General features: G+C 39.6%; 1 protein-coding gene across 3 annotated transcripts in view; it reads right to left on the bottom strand.

Moving 5' to 3' along the window:
• The window catches only part of TMTC2 (transmembrane O-mannosyltransferase targeting cadherins 2), a 454,418-nt gene that overhangs the window by 135,124 nt on the left and 292,533 nt on the right, over window positions 1-26,761 (bottom strand). For all 3 annotated transcript variants that reach the window (XM_073556991.1, XM_073556990.1, XM_073556989.1), the window contains exons 5-7: window positions 18,106-18,191; window positions 17,562-17,746; window positions 12,208-12,286 (exon numbers count right to left, since the gene is read on the bottom strand). In XM_073556991.1, coding sequence (XP_073413092.1) covers window positions 12,208-12,286; window positions 17,562-17,746; window positions 18,106-18,191 — 350 coding nt within the window. The remainder of the gene's footprint in view (window positions 1-12,207; window positions 12,287-17,561; window positions 17,747-18,105; window positions 18,192-26,761) is intronic.

Below are 26,761 nucleotides of genomic sequence, written 5' to 3'. Positions count from 1 at the left end.
ATCTCGCTGGTGAGATCGCTGTTACGTCACAAAAGTTGTGACTCAGCAGCGATCTCGCTATCGAGATTGCTTAGTGAGACGGGGCCTTTAAGGCCCTTTTACATTTAGCGATGCACCAGCGATCCGACCAGCGATCCCACCCGGTCAGGATCGCTGGTGCATCGCTAAATGATCGCTAGTGAGCTTTCATACAGAAAGACCTCACAGCGATTCAGCAGCGACGCAGCGCACGATACTTACCATTCACACGCAGCGATCCTGCGTCCTCCCGCCCGCCTCCAGCGTCGCTCGTCGTCACAGCAGGAAGTCTCAGCAGGAAGCGCCCGACGAGAAATGGAGCCGGACATTCTCGCGCGATCAGCGATGGACAGCGGGGGAGCCGGTCGCTGGTAAGTATCACACATAGCGATATCGCTAGCAATATCGCTATAACGTCACAAAACCAGTGACGTTTTAGCGATATTGCTAGCGATATCGCTTAGTGTAAAACCCCCTTTAGAATAGCTAAAACTATCTAACTTAATTTAACAATAGATAAAACTTTCCCTAACAATAGATAAAACTTTCCCTAACTATAGATAAAACTTTCCCTAACTATAGATAAAACTTTCCCTAACAATAGATAAAACTTTCCCTAACAATAGATAAAACTTTACCAAACAATAGATAAAACTTTACTAAACAATAGATAAAACTTTCCCTAACAATAGATAAAATTTTCCCTAACAATAGATAAAACTTTACCAAACAATCGACAAAACTTTCCCTAACAATCGATAAAACTTTCCCTAACAATCGATAAAACTTTCCCTAACAATCGATAAAACTTTACCAAACAATCGATAAAACTTTCCCTAACAATCGATAAAACTTTCCCTAACAATCGATAAAACTTTCCCTAACAATCGATAAAACTTTCCCTAACAATCGATAAAACTTTCCCTAACAATCGATAAAACTTTCCCTAACAAAAGAGAAAACTTTGTATTCTCTACAACGTTTTATCAACTTAATTAAAAAGTTTGTAGAAAGGTTTACCCTTTAAGGGTATCAGATCTTACGGTTTTTGACAGTTACCAATAAAATTTTGCATGACATACATAAACTAATAAATATAAATAGGTTTTAATAGTAAAATCTACTTAAAATATTATACAAATGCTGTACAATTCTGCACCCGATATGAGAATGTGGAAGCTGTACTGGTCTTAATCCAGTTTAAAATCATAACATTTTCATTTTCTCAAAGCTAAGTCAAAAATCTAATCACCCAATTGCGGAAAGCAAAAATTAAGATGTACCTCCACATTTCAGTTATAAAATAACAGCATTACACTAGAAAGCTTACATTTTCGCACCACTAAATGCCTAGAAGCACAAATTACTGTAACAGGTGGCCCCATGTGGTTTTACATGCAATGTAATACAATAAACCGTACAATATCAAGTTTCGAGGAAAGGAAAAGACATCTAAACCTGAACTTGATCCTTAAGCAATCTTTAATTTTGGCATTAAAGCACGTAAACTCCCTAAGGGATCATTACAGCTTTTGACCCAAAGTTTTAATTGAAACTTTAAACAAAATATATTTCTTTCCTAATACGTTTGAGCCAGCTCTAACCTTCGTAGCACACACCGTAATGCCAGACAAATTAATCTCTCTAGCTTCATATGCACTGTCTGATTTGTACTCAAAAGATTAATGTCACAGAACAGAGAAAAATAGGGCATTTCCAGAGATGATGTGATGGTTCTCCATTAGGTAACAGTCTGACAAGATGACTCATTTGGAGAAAGGTTCCCTTCTCCGTAGTGAATGGCTTCACTTATATTAACACATTTAGTACAATGCACTATTGACAGAAATAAAAGAACAAAAAAAATCCAGATGACATTAAACATCTTATACCACCGTTAAACCCTAATATTTTTTTTTCATTTCTCAGGTTTAGGATTAAAACTGCTAAATTGTATTAAACTCCACCATAAAAACAAAAATGAAAACTTGAGCAACAATGAAAACAGTATTTTTTTTGGCACAGAACACACAATGCATGTTTTTTAATGCAATTTTCATATTTTTCAATGTATTCAATTGAATGGGAAAATATTTAAATAATCGACATGTCGTGGTTTTAAGAATACAACACTACAGCTCAAGAAACGCAAGTAAAAAATGCATCATGTGAATGAAAGTTTAAAATCTAATTTAATCTGCATCAACAAACACCGCAACAAAGCCACGTGTGAATTCTTATCATTCAGTACCAGCAGATGACACTATGCTCTGCAAGGAAATCAACACAGATGAGGCTATAATTCTACAGAGAGAAATAAAACAAGTAATGTGGGGGGAGCTAAAAGCTTGGGCAAAGAAGTGACAAATGAGAAGGAAACCAGTCAGCTGATTCATGCTGCAAAACCCACGTGCTGCATGAATCAGAACCTGGTGGCATGCTTGTAGCCAGGTATCTTTTACTCTGAAACGCTCCAGGATTTCAGAGAAAACAGTTTGAAAAGCTGGCTAGAGAGTATAGGGAGCAACAAGCCTAGTCCGGCGCTGTCGCTGATCAGCTGTGCCGCTCTATTTCACTAACAGGTCTCTCACTATGTAAATACATTTGGAGGGCTAGAGCGGTGAAGCCAACCTGGGGCTGGCAAAGTACTAGTTCTACCTCTCCCAGAGCACTGCAGAAAAAAACATACTTGGCTGCAATCATGCAGCCAGGCTCGGATTCATGCTGCCCGTAGTTTGGACATAATGAAGAGAACGACAGGTTACCTTGAAGTTTCATGTGGATAAATATAAGATAATGCAGAGGAAACAATGTACAATTATCTATTAAACAGTAAAGAACTAGTAAAAGTGCCACAAAAAGGCTTGGATACATTGGGGGGAGAGCAAATGCTACTTTAGCAGCTCAAATAAAGTGAGTGTAAAGGAGAGCAACCAAAGTAATAGGTGAATTGCAAGACAGAAAAAAAAAACTTTGGTTTATTAAGTTTAGAATAAAAAATGGCTCAGGGACTAATTATAAAGTATAAAATATGAAGGAATATTACAGAGATTATTTCAAGGATCTTTTAATACCTAGTTCAGTAACTACGACAAGGGAGCATCTTCAACAGCTAAAGAAGGTGTCACCATCATTACATATGGGGATTCTTTACTGTAAGAGAAGTCAAACTAAAACATTTAGGCTGTGTGCACACGAGTGGATTTTTAGCGTTTTTTCACAGCGAAAACGCTAAAATTCCGCAACCCATTGAATTCAATGGCATTCCGCACAAGCTGTGCTAATGCTGCGTATTTTTCTGCTGAGGAATCGCATTACAGAAAAATACGAAGCATGCTCACTCTTTTTGCGGAATCGCGGAGATTCCCCATACATAGGAATGCATTGGTCCGCTTACTTTCCGCATGTGTCTATGCCCAGCATGCGCAAAGTAAGCAGAAAATGTGCGGATGGTACCCAGGGTCTGGAGGAGAGGATACTCTCCTCCAGGCCCTGGGTACCATATCCCTGATAAAATAAGAATTAAAATAAAAAATAGTGATATTCTCACCTTCCGGCGTCCCACGCAGCATCCCCAGGCCTCAGCGATGCTCCCGGCAAGTCCTGTTCCCAGTGATGCCTTGCGACAATGACCTGTGAAGACGTAGTGGTCTCGCGTGATGCTACGTCATCTGGGGTCATTGTCGCAAGGCATCACTGGGAACGGGACTTCACATCGTGATGATCGGGAAGGCTGCGGCGGCCACCAGAAGGTGAGAATATCACGATTTTTTATTTTATTATTTTTAACATTCTATCTTTTTACTATTGATGCCGCATAGGCAGCCTCAGTAGCAAAAAGTTGGTCACACTTGTCAAACACTATGTTTGGCGAGTGTGACCAACCTGTCAATCAGTTTTCCAAGCGATGCTACAGATCGCTTGGAAAACGCTAGCATTCTGCAAGCTAATTACGCTTGCAAAACGCTAGTTTTTCGCGGGAATTCCACATGCGTATTTCCCGTGGCAGGAAGTTGCGCAATTGCCACGGAAAATTCCGCAGCAATTCCGCACATGTGCACATAGCCTTAGGCACGCCATGCTTCAATGGTTGGTTCATTGGGATGAATACCTTCCTTGATAAATATAATATTACAAGTAAAGGATATCAGAGTTTAGATAAAGAATAAATCTCTGGATCCAATGCCTGAAATCCCATATTTGCAGTGAGCATGAATTCTTCTCAGCTAAAATGTTAACTAAGACACTAATGTGTTTTTCTGTTCCATAGGTAACAAATCAGCAAGATAATAAGTTGGACTTGATGGACATGTGTCTTTTCTTCAACCTCATCAACTATGTAACTATGAGGACAAGTCAAAAAAAATTCTGCACTCCGGATACAATAAAATTTCTATTGGTCGCACAGTTCTATAGCACTTTCCGTATGAAATCACTGTCTCTCCAGTAACTGCTGTGCAAGTCTAACTGTATTAAGTCAGTTCATTGTGACTGCAATGTGAGAACCAATATGTGAACCACCATAAAGAAAACCCAAAGCCATTTTTTTTCAAAATTTTTTTTTTTTTTTTATAAAATAGAGTAAATATGCAGACAAATATAACTGACAGCACCTAGAACAAGGTAGGTTTTGAAAAAAACATATAGATCATCTCAGAAAAAGAGGGGAATATCAAATATAAGCCCTCTTGAATACCAATACAAACAATATTTTTATTTGACAAAAATATACAAAAGTAGTCCTATTGCAATAAAGGGCTACAAAGACGACATAATTAACAGTATATTACAAAAAACAAAACCAACCTATCACCACCCAACCACAAACACACAAAAAAAAAAAAACAGCTGAATAGCCAGTAGAGTTTAAATGTCTTTGAGGAAAAGAGCACCTGCTGCTAAACTGAAGCAGTGTGAACTATAATATAGCTCACTAAACTTGGTGAAAACATTGTCTCAAAAAATGCCCATAAAAAACTGACCCTCAATAGGAGGTATTCTTCTCCAGCTAGTCATCCTGTAGACTGCACCATTTAAAGTACTAGATGGCCAAGAATTCCACTACCTGGATGTAATATGCCTAGTCTAGAAACCTTCCCTCAAGCAATCAAGAAACTGGGCTCTTATAGTGAAATGCACATAAGCTTGATGTACAGACATGCTATGTCTATTCAGCTAGTTATCTGAACATGCTTAGTAAATTATAGTCCTTATCAAATACAGGAATCCTATATCACAGTTTTGGTCTTTGGTACAATCAATCCCAAGACCACAAAAAAAAAAAAAAAAAAGGCATGCCCAGAAAAGACCATAATAGGGTACTTATCTGAATCCAGTCCCAATGGCATCGTTTCACGCGTTTATTGAAAAATAATTAAAATAAATTCGGTAGCCAAAGTGTAGAAAATAATTGTCTCACCCTTAAATAATTGTGTAACTATGTTTTTATAGATACCAAAATGAGATACATAAAATGGTTTAATCACTTTTAATTAAATTTTTTTTAGAGCGGTGTGCTGACCCAAACAATGCAATTATGCCTTTTTCCGTTTTTCATATGTACCATAGTGGATAATTAATTCTATATTTTGATAGCTAGGACTTTAGTGGACATGTCAATACTATATTTATTTTTTCCCTTTCCTTGTTTTTAACAGGGAAAAAGAATTAAATGAATTTATAAAAGAGATAAATCAAGAGATTTACTGCGGCATCTAAATAGTTAACTTAGCGCCATCAGCAGCTGTTAGAGTCAGATGTTGGCTATGTAATGTAGCCGGCAGCAGCTACATGTGGAGGGAGCTCAGCTCCTTAGATCCCTCAATGTATGCAGACCCCTTCCCAGTACGTTAACTCATGTTCTAATGAGGGAAGGGCTAACTAATATTAATGTTAAGTAAGCAAATCAAGGAATTTAGGTCACTTTGAACAACTAGCTGAGAAATATTTAACAAAAGAGAATTAGAACAAGAATATAAAGTTGAACTAGAAAAACCCAGTTTGCTTTGTTTAATTGAATTAGTAACAGGCAACAAAAAAAAAAGTTGCTAAATACACTGAAAAAATAATACAGGGAACGCTTAAACAGAATATAACTCCAAGTAAATAAAACTTCTGTGAAATCAAACTGTCCAATTAGGAAGCAACACTGATTGACAATAAATTTCACATGCTGTTGTGCAAATGGAATAGACAACAGATGGAAATTATTGGCAATTATCAAGACACCCTCAATAAAGGAGTGGTTCTGCAGGTGGGGACCACAGACCACATCTCAGTACCAATGCTTTCTGGCTGATATTTTGGTCACTTTTGAATGCTGGTTGTGCCTTCACACTCGTAGCATGAGATGGACTCTACAACCCACACAAGTGGCTCAGGTAGTGCAGCTCATCCAGGATGGCAAATCAATGCGAGCTGTGGCAAAAAGGTTTGCTGTGTTTGTCAGTGTAGTGTGTTATGAGTGGGTCACCAAGGAGGATAGCAGGCCCAGGCTAAGCCACAGAAAACCAGAGAGGTTGGTAACTAAGCGGATGCAGACACCTGATCCTGTCCACACAACTAGCAGTAGCCACACAACTAGCAGATCCTAGACACCTCAGCACAGCCGGAGAGCTAACTAAGCCTAAATCAAGAAAGGGGAAATCTAAACTGCCCCGGAGCAGACCCCAAAGGAATAGATAGCCCCCAAACATATAATGTCGGTGAGACAAGATGAAAACACAAATGCAGGTAGAAAAATAGACTGAGCAAACAATGGGGCCCACACTGATTAGACAGGACAGGAAAGGAAAGACACTGTCTGCAATCACGCAAAAAACCCTGCAAAAGTTCAACACATCTGATCTGATGCAAAAAACACTGAAGTCACACGACTTCGCCCCCCACTATTATCAGCACTCCGGTATATTCTGAAAGCAAAGAAAAATGCAAAGCAAAAAGAGACCAATATAAAAGGGGACAAAACCAACTGGCACATGCAGTAACATATGGGTGGTGATTCAGCACAGCCCCAGCCGGAGCTAGCTGACCCTCACAAAGCAGAGATAAACAAAACCAGATCAAATGCAAACAGAATAGCAAATGAACCACATAGCTGAACATGCAGGGAAAGAGCAGGAGACATCAGACCTCAGGAGGCACAGGAAAAAAATCACCAGCAGGGATAGAGCGAGTCAGCTGTCTTAAATCCCAATCAGAAACCCCAGATCTCCAATCATCTTCCTCATTATCAGGTGGCAAGCCTCTGTCAATCAGATCAGCTCCACTACCTCCAGTAACCACCAGAGGGAGCCCAGAAAGAGAACTCTCAATCTGACCAGCTCCACTATCTTCATTAATCACCAGAGGGAAGCCAGAGAGAGAATTCACAACAGTAGTGTCCAGAAGCTGAAGGCGCTACCAGAAGACAAGCCAGTACTACAGGAGATGTGGAGGGGGGCCTTAGGAGGGCAAAAACCGAGGAGCAGGACCGCTACCTCCGCCTTTGTGCAAGGAGGAACAGGAGGAGCACTGCCTTGCAAAATGATCTCCAGCAGGCCACAAATGTGCATGTGTCTGCACAAACGGTTAGTAACCAACTCCATGAGGATGATCTGAGGGCCCGACGTCCACAGATGGGGGTTGTGCTCACAGGCCAACACCGCGCAGGATGCTTGGCATTTGCCACAGAACACCAGGATTGGCAAATTCGCCACTGGCGCCCTGTCCTCTTCACAGATGAAAGCAGGTTCACACTGAGCACATGTGACAGATGTGACAGAGTCTGGAGACATCGTGGAGAGCGATCTGTTGCCTGCAACATCCTTCAGCACGACCGGTTTGCAGTGGGTTATTAATGGTGTGGGGTGGCTTTTCTTTGGAGGGCCGCACAGCCCTCCATGTGCTCGCCAGAGGTAGCCTGCCATTAGGTACCGAGATGAGATCCTCAGATCCTTTCTGAGACCATATACTGGTGCGGTTGGCCCTGGGTTCCTCCTAATGCAGGACAATGCCAGATGTCATGTGGCTGGAGTGTGTCAGCAGTTCCTGCAAGATGAAGGCATTGAAGCTATGGGCTGGCCCGCCCGTTCCCCAGACCTGAATCCGATTGAGCACATCTGGGACATGTCTCGCTCCATCCACTAACGTCACGTTGCACCACAGCCTGTCCAGGAGTTGGTGAATGCATTAGTCCAGGTCTGGGAGGAGATCCCTCAGGAGACCATCCGCCGTCTCATGCCCAGGCGTTGTACAGTAGGAAGGTCATACAGGCACGTGGAGGCCACACACAATACTGAGCCTCATTTTGACTTGTTTTAACGACATTACATTCCGCTTTAATTTTGTGTGTGACTCTAAATCCAGGCCTCCATTGGTTAATAAATTTGATTTCCATTGATGATTTTTTGTGATTTTGTTTTCAGCACATTCAACTTTTTACAGAACAAAGAATTCAATGAGAATATTTCATTCATTCAGATCTAGGATCTGTTATTTGAGTGTTCCCTTTATTTTTTTAAGCAGTGTATAAATAAATATATATATATTTACATATTGTATATAAAATTATATATAAACATACTGTATATACATAAAAATACATATATATCTATATATACAGTGGGGAAAATAAGTATTTAATACACTCAATTTTGCAAGTTTTCCCACCTACAAAGAATGGAGAAGTCTGCAATTTGTATCATAGGTACAGTGCAACTGTGAGAGACAGAATCTTTAAAAAGATCCAGAAACTCATATTGTATGATTTTTACAAATTTAGTTCAATAAAATGCAAATTAATTAAGTATTTGATACAATAGAAAGACAAAACTTAATATTTGGTACAGAAACCTTTGTTTGCAATTACGGAAGTCAGAAATTTCCTGTGGTTATTGTCCCAAGTTCTCACACACTGCAGCAGGGATTTTGCCCCACTCCTCCACATAGATCTTCTCCAGATCTTTCAGATTTCAGGACTATTGCTGGGCAACATCGAGTTTCAGCTTCCTACAAAGATTTTCTATTGGGTTCAGGTCTGCAGATTGGCTAGGCCATTCCACAACCTTGAAATTGTTTCTTATGGAGACACACCTTAGTTGCCCTGGCCGTGTGGTTCAGGTCATTGTCATGCTGGAAGACCCAGCCATGACCCATCTTCAATGCTTTACTAAAGGAAGGTGGTTGTTGGCCAAAATCTCACAAAACATGACCTCATCCATCCTCTCCTTCCATACAGTGCAGTTGTTCTATCCCCTTTGCAGAGAAGCACCCAAAAGCATAATGGTTTCTCCACCATGCTTCACAGTTGGAACGGTGTTCTTGGGGTGGTACTCAACCTCCTTCTTCCTCTGAACACGGCGAGTGGAGTTGATACCAAGTTCTATTTTGGTCTCATATGAAGACATAACATTCTCCCATGCCTCCTTTGGATCATCCAGATGGTCATTAGCGAACGTCAAACTGGCCGGGATATATGCTGGCGTGAGCAGGGGGACCTTGCTTGCCCTGCTGGATTTTAATCCGTGACGGCGTAGTGTGTAACAAATTGGCTCTGTCACTAAGGGGTTGAAAAAGACTTTGAAAAACTGGAGTAAGTTCAGAGAAGAGATACCATGATGGTGAGCGGACTGCAAAGTATGTCCTACAAGAAACGGTTGAAGGATCTGGGAATGTTTAGCTTGCAAAAAAGAAGGCTAAGAGGAGACTTAATAGATGTCTACAAATATCTGAAAGGCTGTCACAGTGTAGAAAGATCATCCTTATTCTCATTTGCACATGGAAACATGAGAAGCAATGGAATGAGACTGAAAGGGAGAATTTAACAGTGATGGTGATCAATGAGTGGAACAAGTTGCCATGAGAGGTGGTAAGTTCTCCTTCAATGAAAGTCTCCAAACAGAGGTTGTACAGACATCGGTCTGAGAAGGTTTAGTGAATCTTGTATTGAGCAGGGAGGTTGGGCACGATGACCCTGGGAGGTTCATTCCAACTCTAACTCTATGAACAAGGGCTCATTCAGACAAGTTTTTTACGCACGAGTTCTATCCGTGATTCTTATTCATAGCACTCGTACCTATAACAGTTTATGGGGCTTTTCACATCTGTGATTTTTTTGTGTACAGAGTGATTCATGAAAAAATCATGTATGCTATCTGTGTGCGGTTTGTTTTTCACTGACAGATAGGAGAAGGAATATAAACTTTTTGTTTTCTCATTAGTTAAAACGGGATGAAACGCATGAAAATCAGCGATGGAACGTATGAAAATCTATGCTGAAATGCAGTCTATTTTTCCTGCACGTGAAAAAAATGTATGTCAGAATGAGCACTAAGAGAGACGGACACACAAAGACTCTGCTGTCTTCTAGTGAGTGTTTCAATTTTCCCCCAATTGCTTGTTGCACTGGAGTTTTGCCCCCATGTTGCTTCCTCTGAACACATGTGCTACACAGAAGCAAGAGAGCAAGACGCACCTCTCTATACTGAGTATAAGAGACATCCTAAAAGTTAGTTCCAACCCGACAACTCTGAAGCAACAGAAAATTAGAGGAAAAGATAAATATGGTAAAAACTGCAAGTGTTATTCCTCATGTACACACATGAAAGCTTATCCTGAATAGTCACCTGACAAGACAGGTACACTTCATGGTCAGCGAGCCAGGTGTTCTTCAGGTTTTAAAAAGGATTTTATGTGTGTGTGTTATTGAATAGGTCAGTATTATTCACATTAATAACCGAACAGTGACGAGATCACCAACTCGGTTTATTGCTGAACTACAATTCTAGGATTCTGAAAAAAAGCTGTGATAATAAAAATCTAATGTAAAATTGCATAGATGTGAGAGCAGGAATTTCAACAGCAGGTGAAGAGAATCGCTTGCCAATGAAGTCATAACATTTATGAAATGTGAAGAGCAATGCACTACGCAGGAGGAAATAATGGAAAAATGGATATGACAGATTAACACTTTCGGAGTGCTAAATGGTGCTAGTCATAAATTATACACCATTTCCCAGGGAATAAAAACCAACGTTAAAAGGATTTTATAGTCTCTATGTGCAAAACTAAAGAGACATTAAAAAATGGACAAAAACACTAATACACTAAAATGACACACACCGCCGGGACTGGAAAATTGTACGTGGGAACTGGTAGTTTATTTATTATAATTTGCTCACTAACGCTGACTCCAGCACTGGTTTCCATTAGCTATCATATGTAAAGAAATCTCCAGTGTTGAAGTGATGGTAGCGCAATAATAGTATTAGTACACGTCATAAGAACTTTTGTAGAGTGTTGGGTGACAAAACTTGGGCAAATATATTTTGGTACTATACAGCAGATTAAAGACAATGAGAAAATTATTTTAAAGGGAATCTATGATCAGGTTTTTGATAGCTATTCGGAGAACAGCGAGATGTGGGGCTGAGACCCTGATTCCAGTGATCAGTTAATGGAATGCTTGATAAAGTCTCGGTTTTATTAGCAAGAAATTATCACTAGAGGACTAGTAAACCAGCTGCCATGTAGTCCAACCACACCCCACCACTGATTGGCAGCTTTACTGGCTATGGACAGTGTATAAAGAAAGCTGCTAATCAGTGGTGGAGGTGGGGTTATACAGAGCTCAGTATTCAGAGGACTGCTCGATCTGCAGCAGATAAAGTGATTTTATCAAAACTGCTGCAAGCTGAGAAGTGACACATCGCTGGAATCGGAGTCTCTGTCCCTACCTCATGCTGCTCTCAGATGGGGTAGCAAAAACCTGGTTTACAGAATTCCTTTATGTAACATGTCAGCAGTGCATGTGTGTTTCTTTAAGAAAATTTGTAGTATTACATGATTAGTCACATGTGGATGCAAATAAATAAAAAGAACACCCTAATTGACAGAGCATTAATTCATGTTTACCTTAAAATGATAAGTTATATTACCAGTTTTCTTAACCTTTGTAACCTGCTAGCCGATGGGTAATGTGCGGCTGCTGCCTGAACACTGGCACTGTAAGCAGTGACTGACACAAACTCTGGATTTAGGACATTTTAATGCAGCAAATTTGTATTCCTGTACCATTCAGTCTACAAAGGATATGAAGAACTGAATAGCTAATATTTCTTGTTACAGCCATGAACCAATATGACTCGACTGTTAATCCAAGATACAGAGGTTACATTAATATTTATCACATTTTTGGGCTCATTTTCTTACCCATCATGTTATATAAGCTTTGTGGTGCAAATTGCCTTGGCATTTTCAGTATTGCTTCTTTATACACAGCGAGTGCATCCTAGAGATAAAAATATATATATATATTATGCACAAACAATATTCATGTAACAGCAGAGATAATGAAAATTAAATTACCTACTGGTCTTGGAAACATTACATATCATATATACAAATGGACAAAAATCAGTAGATGACTGAATCTGTTCTTGACCAAATCTGCACTTACCCATAAAGATTCAGATACAATATTGCAATTATAAATTATTCTATTGCTTATGTTTTACTTATTTTGTAAAGTCACAAAAGAGTAACCAAAACTTCAGAATAAGCTGTTGTGTGTGTACAAGAGAAATAACACTCTTTCTGGCCACTATACGATTTGCATACTGTATTATTTCCATCTGCAGGCTCTATCTGTAGTTTGCAATTGACTCTGAGCTAGTGGGAGGAAACTAGATGCTATGATCTCGCCCATACACAGCACATGATCGAGTATACTTGTTACGCGAGATTTCCCGAGCATGCTCAGGTGGTCTCTGAGTATTTGGAAGTGCTCAGAGATTTTGTCTCTGTCGCCACAGCTGCATGATTTGCAGCTGCTAGATAGCCTGAATACATGTGGGGATTGCCTGTTTGTTAGGAATACATGTATTCAGGCTGTCTAGTAGCCGAAAATCATGCAGCTACGGCGACAGAAACTAAATCTCCAAGCACATCCAAATACTCGGAGACCACCCGAGCATGCTCAGGAAATCTCGAGTGACGAATATACTCACTCATCACTAATACCTACTCTTCATTCCTTAGCCAGCATACAGACAAAAGCAGCAGAGGAGATTATACAGCAGTACTGAGCTATGTAGGTGAGATTCCAGCTCTGGGCGAAGACTTGTTACAAGGCTCAGCAAATTCATTCTGTGTCTCTTTGTGCCTGTTGTCTTACTCTGCTTATCACTCCGTATTCCCAATTCTGTCTCCATAGAGTATACAACAAAGGTGTAACTTGACATTCAAGGAGTCCCGGCACTCACGTAATGTACAATTAGTTTTTATTCAATCAACAAGGAAATCCAATATGATGTGCTTCAGCCCAAACACATCCTACTGGATTTCCTATGTTGACTGAATTGAAGAACTAATTGTACATTACGTGAGTGCTGGGCCGCCTTGAAATTTGGAATTATATTTCTCTACAAGCACCACCCTGACATATAGAGTGCAGAACCATTTTTTTATTTTGTATTTCAACCTGACTTTCAGGCTTTAGTAAGATGGAAATTAGCAGTTTATTCAGAGCGAATGGGGAAGAAGTGGCTCATAAATGGAGAAAGCAGCAGATTTGGCTGCAAATTGTTTTAAAAATTGTCTGTACTACTAATTACTGATTTCTTGAAAGTACATGCATGAATCTGTGCCAATGCTGCTGTGATCACAAGACTATTAGCTGGCAAGATTACTCTATAGATACAATTTCTAGTTTTGTGAAAACTACTCCTACTTTGCATCATAATAAAGGAGGCACGCAGCACGCAATACGTGAAGCTAATCGAGCACTAATGCTTTTAATTTTTATTTAATAAATCGAAAATACTCAAGAAAATAAGCAACTTTTAACATATTGGATTAGAGAAATCTGTTTCTTTTTCTGTTAGAACTGATCTTTCATTTTCAAAATTCTCAATTTACGGGTAAAGTTATGTAAACAAGAAGTTGGTAAAGGAAGGAGGAGCTCGGTCTCTCCCTCCTCCCTCTCCCCTATACATACAGTACAATCTTATTAGTAGTAACTGTCATCTTACGTCTCAGAAATGGAATAATCTGTCTCCAACATAGGTTTTACCAGGGAATTGAGAATACTGATAATGGATGACCAGTCCAGCAGGAGAAAGAAGCAGATTTCTCTGATGCGATATATTACAAAGAATCTTATTTTCATATGTACAATTGACCTATGAGATAAAAATTACTATATAAAGTAATGTATTGAATTTAAATTTTAAGTGAACCAATGGAGTAATGTTGAATGAACAATTTTCAACCGCTGAAACATACATATTAAAATAAAGAACATCAAATCCAGTGTATTTAGACCATAGAATTAAGTCTCCAAGCACTTATACAGTAGCAATATCATCTTTTGTAGAACTACTAAAGTATTCTCCACAAAAAAAAAAAATATCAGTCATAACAAACATGCAGTAATAAATGGATTTTTTATATTGATTAAAACAATCATAATATTTAAAAAAAAATGGAATCCCAATACTTGGGAGGATAGCGTGAGAAGATCCATGAAGTTCTCGGTGATTCATAACCTTATCCGTAGGAGCAGAATAACAGATCTCAGGGACTTGGTTAATTCTGATAGATTGACTATTTAGAGGAGTTTTCACTATATTTCTACTCACGGGACCATCCCAAAACACCACTATTGCACTAACTATGCACCGTACGCAGACATTTCTCCGTACTACCTGTCTTGTACATATTTCATAAGAAGTATTCACGAGACAATTATGCACAGCTCCTAAAGGGGACAGTGACAGGTTAACACTTTTTCAAAATCATTGTTGCGTATTAAGCGCAGTTAATGTCTACTGTAATCTCCGTACTGTAAATTGTATACCTTGCAGCAAATGAATAAAATGAAGCACAAAATTTGTCAAATTGTTAAACGACGGGATAAAAATACAGTATAAAAAAATGTAAAGCGGGAAACACTGTATTTAGTTGTATGTTTTTTTCATTAGAGCTAATTTATTCACTTACTGTGATTGATGTAATTGGAGCTTTCACTGATTAAATTTGCAAATATTTTAATTAGATCCCTAGCCTAAAAACTACAAGATTTGGATCATTTTCACTTCTAATTACACTAACATTATGTAAATTAGATATTTAAGGTGCAAATAAAAATCTAATGTCTCCTATGCGCTAACCTTATTTATAATCTGCAGTGTACACGCTTATCTCCATCTGAAATGGAGCCACAGTGCACATGCTCCACCACAGGGGACTTGGGAGCCCCCTCTACACTAATCAAACACTTAAGGAGAATGTGGAAACCACAAAAAATGCGATCAAGGATCCCAAACCATTATATATTAATTCATATCTTTATTGAAAAAAGAAGACAGGACTTGACAAATGGGGGACATGTGCAAAGAAGCAAAACAAAGTGCAGCAGTGCAAAAACGCGCAGGGCAGTCACGGTCAAGGGAAGAAGGAACAAACTATTAGCTTAATATACAGATCCATTTTAAATAATTCAGGAGGCATACACTATACAGAGGGTGTTTATCTTACAAAAAAATGCCTATGGCAGCAAATGATAATAGTCACCACACAAAAGAGGTCTATGCCTATCGGATGTTATCAATATTTACACCATGTATGTAAATTAGGTTACACTGCCCACATGACTGTTCATATGTTGTTACCATAAAGCAATAAGAACACCCGTTCTATTAAGGGACCTATGATCTCTCCCACAGTGGAGCAATGGTACCGCCCACCCAGAAGGGGTTAATACCCCGAGATTGCATACCTCAACTGATGCCTTCTAATGACCAGACCATCCATACATACCCCGACGCGCGTTTCGGAGCATGTGATACCACCATACGGTGAAACATATCAATCCCCTCTCTTTAGGCACATCCCATTAGACCCATAATACCATATGCATATCTCATGTATATGTGGTATTTTATCTGGAGTGGGGATGAACAACTGCTATGTATTCTCTGCACACCTGGTTTTGATATGTCAGGAACATGTGGCTCTGTTGTATATGTTATAATGCATATGGTTCACATTGGTGCCCTTAAGTTTGCCCCATGTTAATATGGCCGCTGAGGCAATAGTGCCGCGCATGCGCGCCTTGCCGTCTCCCTCGGCGTGTGCAGCCCAGCCCCTGTCGGATGCCGGATCACATGGGCCCGCGTGTGTCTGGTGACGTCAAGGGGGGTGGCACCACTTTGAGTGGGGCGGGAGGGTGTCGCGTCTGCGGCACTTCCAGTGGGCACATATAAAAATGCGCTTTATGTGCCATCACATATGCCCCCTGAGGAAGGAGCTTTATGCTCCGAAACACGCGTCGGAGTACGTGCGAACGGTCTGGTCATTAGAAGGCATCAGTTGAGGTATGCAATCTCGGGGTATTAACCCCTACTGGGTGGGCGGTACCATTGCGCTATTGTGGGAGAGATCATAGGTCCCTTAAGAGAATGGGTGTTCTTATTGCTTTATGGTAACATATGAACAGTCATGTGGGCAGCGTAACCTAATTTACATACATGGTGTAAATATGGATAACATCCGATAGGCATAGACCTCTTTTGTGTGGTGACTATTATCATTTGCTGCCATAGGCATTTTTTTGTAATATAAACACCCTCTGTATAGTGTATGCCTCCTGAATTATTTAAAATGGATCTGTACATTAAGCTAATAGTTTGTTCCTTCTTCCCTTGACCGTGACTGCCCTGCGCGTTTTTGCACTGCTGCACTTTATGTTTTGCTTCTTTGCACATGTCCCCCATTTTTTAAGTCCTGTCTTCTTTTTTCAATAAAGATATGAATTAATATATAATGGTTTGGGATCCTTGATCACATTTTTTGTGGTTTCCACATTCTCCTTATGTGTTTAGCAGCGATTGATCCCTGATGGTCCAGTAATAAAAGCATCTAGGTAGTTGGACATAGGATACAGGATGCTGGTTTATTCCTTTGCTATTGTGACCTGTCACTAATCAAACACTTGCCAGCTATCCTCTCCTCCGCTAACTCTATAGCAGCAAACAGGTTAGTGTCTAGCATACAACCATTCGAAGGGTCAACATGGCTAGTCTATCATTTTTGTCTTTGAGGTCATGGGTAGGTTTACAGCAGCAAACAAAAAAACCCCAAACTTATTTTCTTATTTTAAGATTTAAATGCAAAATACAATGTTTAAAATATTACAAGGCAAAAACAGCTGTAAGAATAAAATGGAATAAGATAAAGATTAGGAAATGGAAAGAGATCCTGTGAAGGAGAGCCGCTGATGTTTGGATCCAACCACAACCCTGGTGGCATCTCCTGGGTCTGACCTTGGGGCTACTGACAGACTCGTAAGGGTCCCATCCAGATCACCCACATTAATTCTCTCTAGTTAATTATATGCAAACGTACACAGTTTTAACCACTCCCCATGGATCTTTTCATGTGCAAAACAATGGTACTGGTGTCCATGTATTGCCTTCTTTCGCAATTAACCATTTTTATCTGGGGGTGGGCATATAAGAATTTGTGGTGGAACCTGATTGGATAAAAAGTCTGTAGACACTCACCTCATACTGTCCTTGTTCATGGTACAACTTCCCCAGATTATAAAGGCAACTGGTCACTGAACTCTTATGAGCATTTGGATCTTTTAAGTTTTCATCTGGGATGTCTGAGCATTTCAAGAAAGTCCTTCTGGCTTCCTCCGTTCTTCCCTGATTCATAAGAATTATACCTGTATTCAAGTATGCCGCTACAAAAATAATTAGAAGTAAATATTAGAATATGTGTATAAACTGGCAAAGCTTAAAAAAAAAAAAAACACAAAACAGAATATTCCAGTGGTACACTACTGGGCTTAAATTTAATTGTTGACTGAGTCCTGCCAATGATTTTATTTCATAAATTGAGGGACCACCATGGGCGATCACAAATTCAACCTACATGCTTTTTAGAAGCTTTCATCTCTCCACACACTGCCAATTAGGATGCCAGTTGTGATGATGGTTTTGTGGTGAGGTTTTAGCCCTTCATCTTATTTCAAAAAAAGACTGAGATGATAATGATATACAGATGTGACCAGGGAAGATAAAATGTAAATTCATTACTCACATGCCAGTGTAGGCCTGCTACCAATTGCTAACTTGTAGTAGTGAAGAGCCTCTGCAAACTTGCTGTTTTCCTGGAGCAATAAGCCTCTGTGTGAAATATGGACTGATTTTAGTTTAATTATTCCAAAGTATGCAGCATACGCACATAAATAGGGTTAGTAATGCAGAATTTGTAGTTCTATCATTATGATCAAGTCATGATTAAATTCGACCATAGATACTACAGCTTAATTTTAGAAGGACACCATGACAGAACTAGATGGAGACTATTACAATGGGGTCTGTCAAGCACCGTTAATGTCACATTAAAGTCAGTAATGAGCGGTCATAGAGGAGCGCTTAGGAAGCAACCCAGGGGCAGACTAGGATGTCAGGTCTCCACCGCAGCTCCAGCCGAAAACCTCCGATGGAGGATAGGAGCAATGAGAATATAGAAAATGGTCTTAGGAGCGCAGGAAAGAGACTCAGACAAGAGATGGGGTTAAACCAAAACGTGTTTCGACGGAGAATCCGTCTTCATCAGGTGGATTTTCATTTTAACCCCATCTCTCGTCTGAGTCTCTTACCTGTGCTCCTAAGACCATTTTCTATATTCTCAAAGAATTTGTCACGGTCTGATTTTCATTTTTTTTGCTACTAGTACAGGAGAGAAAACCTGAATTCCTAATGCAAATGTGAACTGGACCTCATTTGCAGCCTTGTATCCAATTATAATGATGTGTCAAGTTAAATCCTTATCATGATTATGTTAATACTGATAGGTTAAGGGGGAGACAGGGCGCTTCCAATGCATAGGTCTGTATGGAAAGTAGATGAGTGCACAGCAAGTGTTAGGCTCACCTGATAGGGTTGTGAGAGTCACAACACCTACAATCGCATAAAACAGCTGCAGCAGTCTGCACGAGGTCCAAGGACTTGATACAAAGAGAAGGCTGGTAGTGCAATGAGACTGCGCTGCTGTGGTAGAATTCAAGATATCTTTATTGCCAACGTGTTTCCTGAGCCAGTCCCAGCTCACTTCATCAGGGCATCAGATGCACTACCAGCCTTCTCTTAATACTGATAGGTTGACTTATTTTAGATAGATTTTTCTGTGTGTTGTGCCTTGGAAGGTTTTTAACCAATAACGGAATGGCCCAAGAAATCAGTCAATGAAAGGTAGTGTCTCATGTTTTGTAGAAGTGCAGCGCTCCCCAAGCTCGCCACTTGCTGGGAGGAGTGCTCCGATTTCATTGACAGCTCAGACCAGCGACATTATCGCACCAGTTGCCTGAATTATGCGCTCCTCCAATGCAGGTATGTGAGACAGCAGGACCTCCGAAGAATTGGAGGAGCACAGTTACACTAATGCGGCCCCAAGCACGAGCTTCCAATCCATTCCAGCCAGCTTAAGAGCATCGGTTACAAACTAGAGCTTGTAAGCACTGCACATGTTAAGTTTCCATTGCTGGAGCGTAGTAGTGGACAGTTTACTTCAATTAAATTAAGGAAGAACAGAGAATAATTTAAACAACTAAATTGGAAAGTTGCTTGCTTATACAAGCACTTTTACATTTTAACCATTAAGATAAAAAAGAAAACCTTGAAGAGCCCAGGAATTACATTGCTGACGGGGCATGAAATATTTAAGGGTTGTGAATATAAGAATCTCTTTCACTGTTCATCTTTCGCTACCAACCGACCATTTATCTTTTCTCATTTATTATCACAAATTCCATAGTAATGGGTTCATTAGGTAACTGGCAATGTATGTGCGTTGATTTCTTAAATGTGTGAAGGATTGCGTGAATTTAGATGTAAATGTGTGAAGCACACTGTACTGAGCTGAAATACACATTTAGGATAAAAAAAAAAAATGTTAAGGATATTTTGAGCTTGTACGGCTAAACACGACTAGGACATTCTCCTTGATTTCCGGAATTTACTATTTTGAATTTGACATTGCCCTGAAAATTAGGCAAGAGGTACCAGCTAGCCTCGGTCTAAAATACACTTCACCATGTAACAAAACGGAGTGATAAATTCTAACCATGTGGATATTTCATTTCTATTATTGAAAAGGTTATAACAAACAATTGAGCTTTGCTTTATTGTTAGACGTCTCTTCCTAGAAATCGCTGCCGTCGAATGGATTGTACTGGAAATGACTTTGGCAGTTAAGCAAAAATTATGACCTGACCAAAGAACATTTAATTGCTTTGGAATTACAGTTACACATTTCATTAAAAAAAAATACATATATTTAAAGATTGAGCGCGCAATAGTATATACTGTAGTTGTGTCTACATTCTCAGGATTGTATTCCTTCTTCCATACTGGCTGAAAAGCACCGACAACTTGATCTACAGCAGGCTGTCATTAGATCTGTTTATCTTGGAATTTTTCTGTAATCCCAGCTGAATCAGGTCTCATTGGGATGCTCATTTTACGTAGCAGAACAAGGCAAAAGCAGATTTCTATCTCGTCAGCAACGAAACACTGTATGACTGGAAATAAAACATCCCGCAAACCTCTTCATATGTTACGAATGGTTTTTTTCCTCCACACAATAAACCTATATTTAATGATTGACGCTTAGGTTTACAAATAATTACAGGGAATCTGTCGGCAGATAGTTTTGTAACCTGAGAGCAGCATAGAGTAGGGGAAAAGACCCTGATTCAAGAGATGTATCACTTAATGGCCTGCTTGTTGTAGTTTTGATAGAATCCTTGTTTGTCTGATGGAGATGTAGCAAAGCGAAGGCTTTTGGGCTGTGTATATCCACGCCCACATCACTGACTGGCAGCTTCCTGTATACACTGTGAACAAGCTGCCAATCAGTGGTGGGGGCGGAGTTACACAGATTAGCCCGACTACCTGGCACGAGAGCTGTAGTCCGGCGGTGTTAATCTCCTGCTAATAAAATACTGATCGCATTGAAACTACACACACGCAGCCTAATTAGTGACACATCCATGGAAACAGGCTCTCAGAATTAAAATAGCAAAAACTATCTGACAGATTCCCTTTAAAAAGAACATGTTACTTGATTCATACTGCCCAAACCACAGGCAGCATGAATGAGAGCCTGGCTGTATGGTTGCAGCCAGGTATACATTTCTCTGGTTTCACAGAACATACAGTTGAAATCGGTGGCAATTTTTGGACAGGACTAATCTTATCTCTGCCTATCTTTTATGTATTTTATATTTCTTCTCCATTCCTGCTACCATAGAGCAGTACATTGTGAGAGCTCAGATCATGTCGGTCGTTTGACCATTTGCAGAATACAATTCCAAAAAGAAAAAAAGATAAATATTTACTGTAATATTGAGAATGAATTGTGATGACAACATGTAGCTCAGAATATATAGCAAGTTATAGAAATAGTTTTGTGAGAACAGATTCAGAAGAACCTGTGACTTCATCATTTAAAGTTCTGCTCTTTCAGGGATTTTTGACCCACTGGGCGGTCCTATCAGAGATTTATTTGTACACATGATAAGACCACTGCCACTGATAAGACCGCCCACTGGACCCAAAATCCCTGAAGAAAAACAGATTTCGATGACCTCTTCTCACAAAACTACAAACCAATCTGCTCATTTCCCCCTGCTCTACAATACAGTGCCTGCAGGTTGGACTGCACTTTCATAGTGACAGGTTCCCTTTATATGGTGGAATTTAAAACTACATGTTTGACAAAAAAGCCCTCCTATGGTTACTTTGATGGAAAAAATAAGATGACCAAGGACATATGATATATATCAGGACTTTAAATCTGTTGTGACTAACACAATGTAATAAATTGAAACCATTAGAGTTAGATGAAAGTTTTTCTCCTTGTTTTGGATCTCTTCAAGGGGAGTGAAGTTGTAAGACACATCGGGAAGAAAGCTTGCTATTATCATCTTCCACCTTGTATACAGGGAGCAGCATGCAGAAAAGTACACTGGGGAGCAAATGTTCATAGGACTGCTCATTCCCAAAAGAAGCTGACTGAAAAATTATTGCAGAGTCAGTTTTAAACTTTTGTGAAACACTACCCGTTCTTACACCGAAAGACCTGGCCCGACAGCAGGGTCCCAGCAATGAGCTAAATGCTTCATATACACCTATGAAGCAGTCATCTCAGGTGAGAAAACACAGCAAATGTGTAAACTGTCCCAAACCCCTTGCAGAAAAGGAATGGTCTATCAACAACCTCATTTTGTAAGGTTTTTCCCAGGCATAAAGGAAGGCTGCTAAAGATACTTTATTCCTAACATTTGGACATCTTACTTATCTACAGTCCTTAATGAGGGACGTTGCTGGGGTACACAATTAAAAGGGTTTTCTCACTAGAGACGGTGAGACTAGGGCAGCATGGAGGCTCAGTGGATAGCACTGCAGCCTTGAAGAGGTGAAGTCCTGGGTTCGATTCCCACCAAGGGCAACAGGAGTTTGTATGTTCTCCCCGTGTTTGCGTGGGTTTCCTCCCACATTCCAAAGATGTACTGATAGGGAATTTAGATTGTGAGCCCCATCGGGGACAGTGATGATAGTGTGTGCAAACTGTAAAGCGCTGCGGAATATGTTAGTGCTATATAAAAATAAAGATTATTATTATTATTAGAGACATTTACAGCATATTGTTAGGATATGCCATAAATGACTGGTATGTGTATGCTGTAGATAAGCCCCTGATGACTGTGGCCACAGCTTATAGGCCAAAAATGGGGTGACAGATTCCCTTTAAGAAGGAGAAACTGTGGGCAGTGATTTATCCACCTTGAGAAAGTATCCGGATGGTGCTTTGCAGGTGAAGTGGGTGTGGATACGTAAGCTCTGGGTCAGATACCGATCTGACTCTGTGAAAAAGTTTGCTAATATTAACTAATTCAGGCCAGATCTAATGCCAGATTATTGGGTGGATCTGTATTTTGACTAAGATTTCTGAAGTTAGCTCCTACGGGTAATCAAAGGTTGTTAAGGAAATAAATAATTAGGGAGATTAATTTTATGTAATTCATTAAAATCTTCTGCAAGAAACTCAAGGTGGAGTTAGGACTTGGGCAACATTTAAGAATTGATTGCATATTTCACGTACAAACAAGAAGGTTGCTGAATATTCTGCATTCGTCACCAACAAGATTACGTAGTACTGTCCCTTTGGTCTGAAAGCTCAACCACCCCCACACTGACCCCAGCACAACTCACAGGATGAGCTGTCAGGTTTGGCAGCCATTCTCTTTCTTCATTTAAGCAATGTTGGGTTCAGCAGAGTCCACCATAATCCATCTCATCCATAATCCATCTCCTGTAAACTGTCAGCCATAACAATATTTTATAACAAGTGATTGAAAAATGTTGACAAGAAAATTATTAAACTTTGGGTACTTCAGAAATTGGACTTCAAAACAATATAAAAAAATTAAAATATTTCCGTAATGTGATGTGCCTTTGCTAAGAAATAAAGCTTTGATGTAAGATGCAAATCAGCTTGTAAAGTGTATGCCCCCACTGCACTTGCAAGCTTATTTGCATGTGATTTCAAAAGGTAAAACGGGACTGTCAGCATGATCGTGCACACAACACACCAAACCATTTCAATGTGCATGAAGGTCTTTCCAAGAGAAGTCCAGCACTACCTTTACATGGACAATCCATCCCTCCATTACTGAGAAATCAGAGTTGGAATTGATAAGCAAATGAGGCTGTAGACCTGAAGCCTGTCACTCCAGCTTGATTCCTGGCCCAGCACCATCTCCTCCTGCTCCTCTGTCAGAGGCCACATAGCGTAGAGGTTGTCAAGTCAAGCAGGGGGAGGTGGTGCTGAGTGAGGAATAGAGCTGGAGTGACAGAGGCCTCAGCTCTTCAGCCTCATTTGCATATCACTTCAGACCCTGATTTTGCAGTAATGGACGAATAGACTGGCCAGATAAAAAGTATTGCTGGATTTGTCTTTGAAAAAGTTACATGCGAATATTAATAGTTTGGGGAAAATCCTGCTGTCAGATTCCCTTTCATTATTCCGCATGGGTACATCGGATTTGTACAAAACTAGGACGTTTTTTTGGTTTTGGTAGGATCCACAGCTATGGGATTATTGTCATAGGTTAGATTGCCTTAGGAGCATAATGCTCAGACCTTATACAATTTACACAAACTCAATTCTAAACCTTGTAGGTGATAATCTAACATGTAAAGGACTTAAGTAAATGCTGACAGACATACAAGTACAGCACCGAGAATTCAGTTTATATTAAGAGTCAACTGCATACAGACTTGAGGGGCCTTTAACATTGATCATCTATCCTTAGACTATGTCATCAATATAAGATCAGTGGGAGTCCACACCCAAGGGATCAGCTAACCTGAGGTCTATGATACATGTGAATTGGCACAGCTCTGTATATTATGTGTGGCCCTACATGTTACTGTAGCTTTCTCCTATTCACTTGGATGCCAGTCCCAGAACCAAAAATATGGAGGTAGATGCTGCTGACATCAGACTTCCTTTCTATTTCAATGGACTAGAAACAGAAGAAATGTTACTAGAAAACAAGCAAACTGCTATGCGCTTCAATACTGAGCTAAACTCTTCATCAGGCCAATCATAGACGGAAGCAATGTGGAGTTTATGTACACAAAAATATAATTTGCATAACATTAACACATACATTAATGTCATTTAACACTACTGCAGCGAGTAGTATAATAACATTAACATACTGCTCACTTCAATCATAAATTACCATTAATTTGCATAAGAATAATACATTAATGTATTTTGCCACCATTTTTATACCATGCTCAATCTAGTAAACTGGCTGCAGTTGAAGGTCTTGATTCTACATGCAATTTCCAGTCTAGGGTCTGTGATTGCTCATCATCCTAAAATGAGCAGATGAGCTCATCTGAACAAGTGTCTAAACAATGTTCAGGCAATCTACGTACGGCGCGGTAATATTAGCTATTAACTAATAAATTAAATAGGAGAAAGACGCAGTGTCATTCATGGCCACTACACAATATACGGAGCTGTGCGATTTTTGATGCGCTGTGGCTGTTTCAATCTGCTGATCTATGAGAGTGCCAGGATTCAGACCCTCACCGATCCGACATTGGTGACCTTGCCTACACGTTGGGTTTGTTGTGCCTTCACAGTTCCTGCAAAACTAATATACGTGGACAGTTCTCTACTACAGCTAAACTAGATAGTAAAGTAGTACTCCATGGGACAGAAGAAGCAAGACCACTCTTTACAGACGGGGGCTAACTTTTGTAGAAATCAGAACCGTAAGCTCTTTCAGTTTTCAGACTGGAGAGAAACTATTCACTTGGCCATTATAAGGCACTAGAGTGGATTTAAAAAAAAAAGTCTACATGTACATTTCCACTTACTTTTTTTTTTTTTTTTAAAGCGAATGAGTAAATTTATATGGATTCCTCCTATAAATTAACAAACAGTATACATTCAGGTTCAGGGCTGGCTTTACAAGTATGAATAAACATGTGCTATCGATTCTTGTTCGTATTGCATCTGACACCATCTGTCGGCATCTATCAAGATGAGAAGAATTCAGAATCCATTCATTAATTTGCGCAGATGGAAAAGCTGCCGTAACAGTGTTGATAACCATATGAGACTCCGTAGACACAGGTAGGAATTGCATAATTTCACCAAATCTATTCATGTTAGCAGAAGATGTGCTAGATATTCCGTGCCGCGATCACACTAATCAAAGCCAACTACCCATGAGGCAAAAAAATAAATGCAAAACTAAATGAAATGAAGACAATACAGGAGGCACCTAGATGGCAGGGTATTAAAATGTTTCCTGACCTAAAACGGGTCAAAACAAGCTGTGTACCTTCAGGGACAGCTGCACCTTGGCATGGATCCATTTACAAAGGCTCTCCTTGACTCCAGTCTCTAGCCAGGGGATTAGTATAAAGCTTGCCCTATTTACTAACCAGCTGTAAGACACAAGTGCCAGTTTTATGTTACGCCATTTGCCTTAATAAATTGTTATACACCAGTAAGGAGGGAGGAAAACAGAGATTGGTGTTAAGTGTGGGAAGAAGGAAATCTCAGATGAAGAGAAGTGGAAACCCTTTGAAATAATTTTTTCTTTACGATGGATAAGAGCTACAACTACGATGGAAGAGAGCTTATGGATAATGGCTCTCTACAATATCCTGTTTTCAAAAGAGTTAAGGATCGATTCATGTTTTTGACCGTGCTCCCCTATGCTCCTTCAATTCCCATAAACAGAATTAAAACCCCCTCCTTCCCTTACCCCTTTTTTATACCAAGATCTTCCCTTGCTTCTTCTTTATAAAATGAACATTAATACTTAGTATAGTGTGTACATCATATTGTTATCACCCTTTTGAACATTTTAAAAAAAAATCTATCATTATACCTAATTTTTTTTTTTAATTTTATTTTTTTTTTAATTTTATCATTATACCTACCTATATAACTAAATAAAAACTTTACAACGAGCTATTTGTTTTCTAAAATACCTTTTGTCTGGTCACCATTACATGTATCGCTCAATGGTGATACAACGTTGCACACAAGTTTTGGTAAATTGGTGGGACTACTCCAACTTCTCAGAAGTTAAACGTTTCACTATGAACGTACAGGGCACATAGGCAAAGACCCGTAAACTGTGATGCAGTTT

Source organism: Dendrobates tinctorius, unplaced genomic scaffold (genome assembly GCF_039654945.1).
Source record: "Dendrobates tinctorius isolate UK_male_01 unplaced genomic scaffold, ASM3965494v1 ptg000241l, whole genome shotgun sequence".
NCBI lineage: Eukaryota > Metazoa > Chordata > Amphibia > Anura > Dendrobatidae > Dendrobates > Dendrobates tinctorius.
The sequence above is the reverse complement of the archived record's forward strand: the minus strand, read 5'-3'. Positions and strand labels throughout refer to the sequence as shown.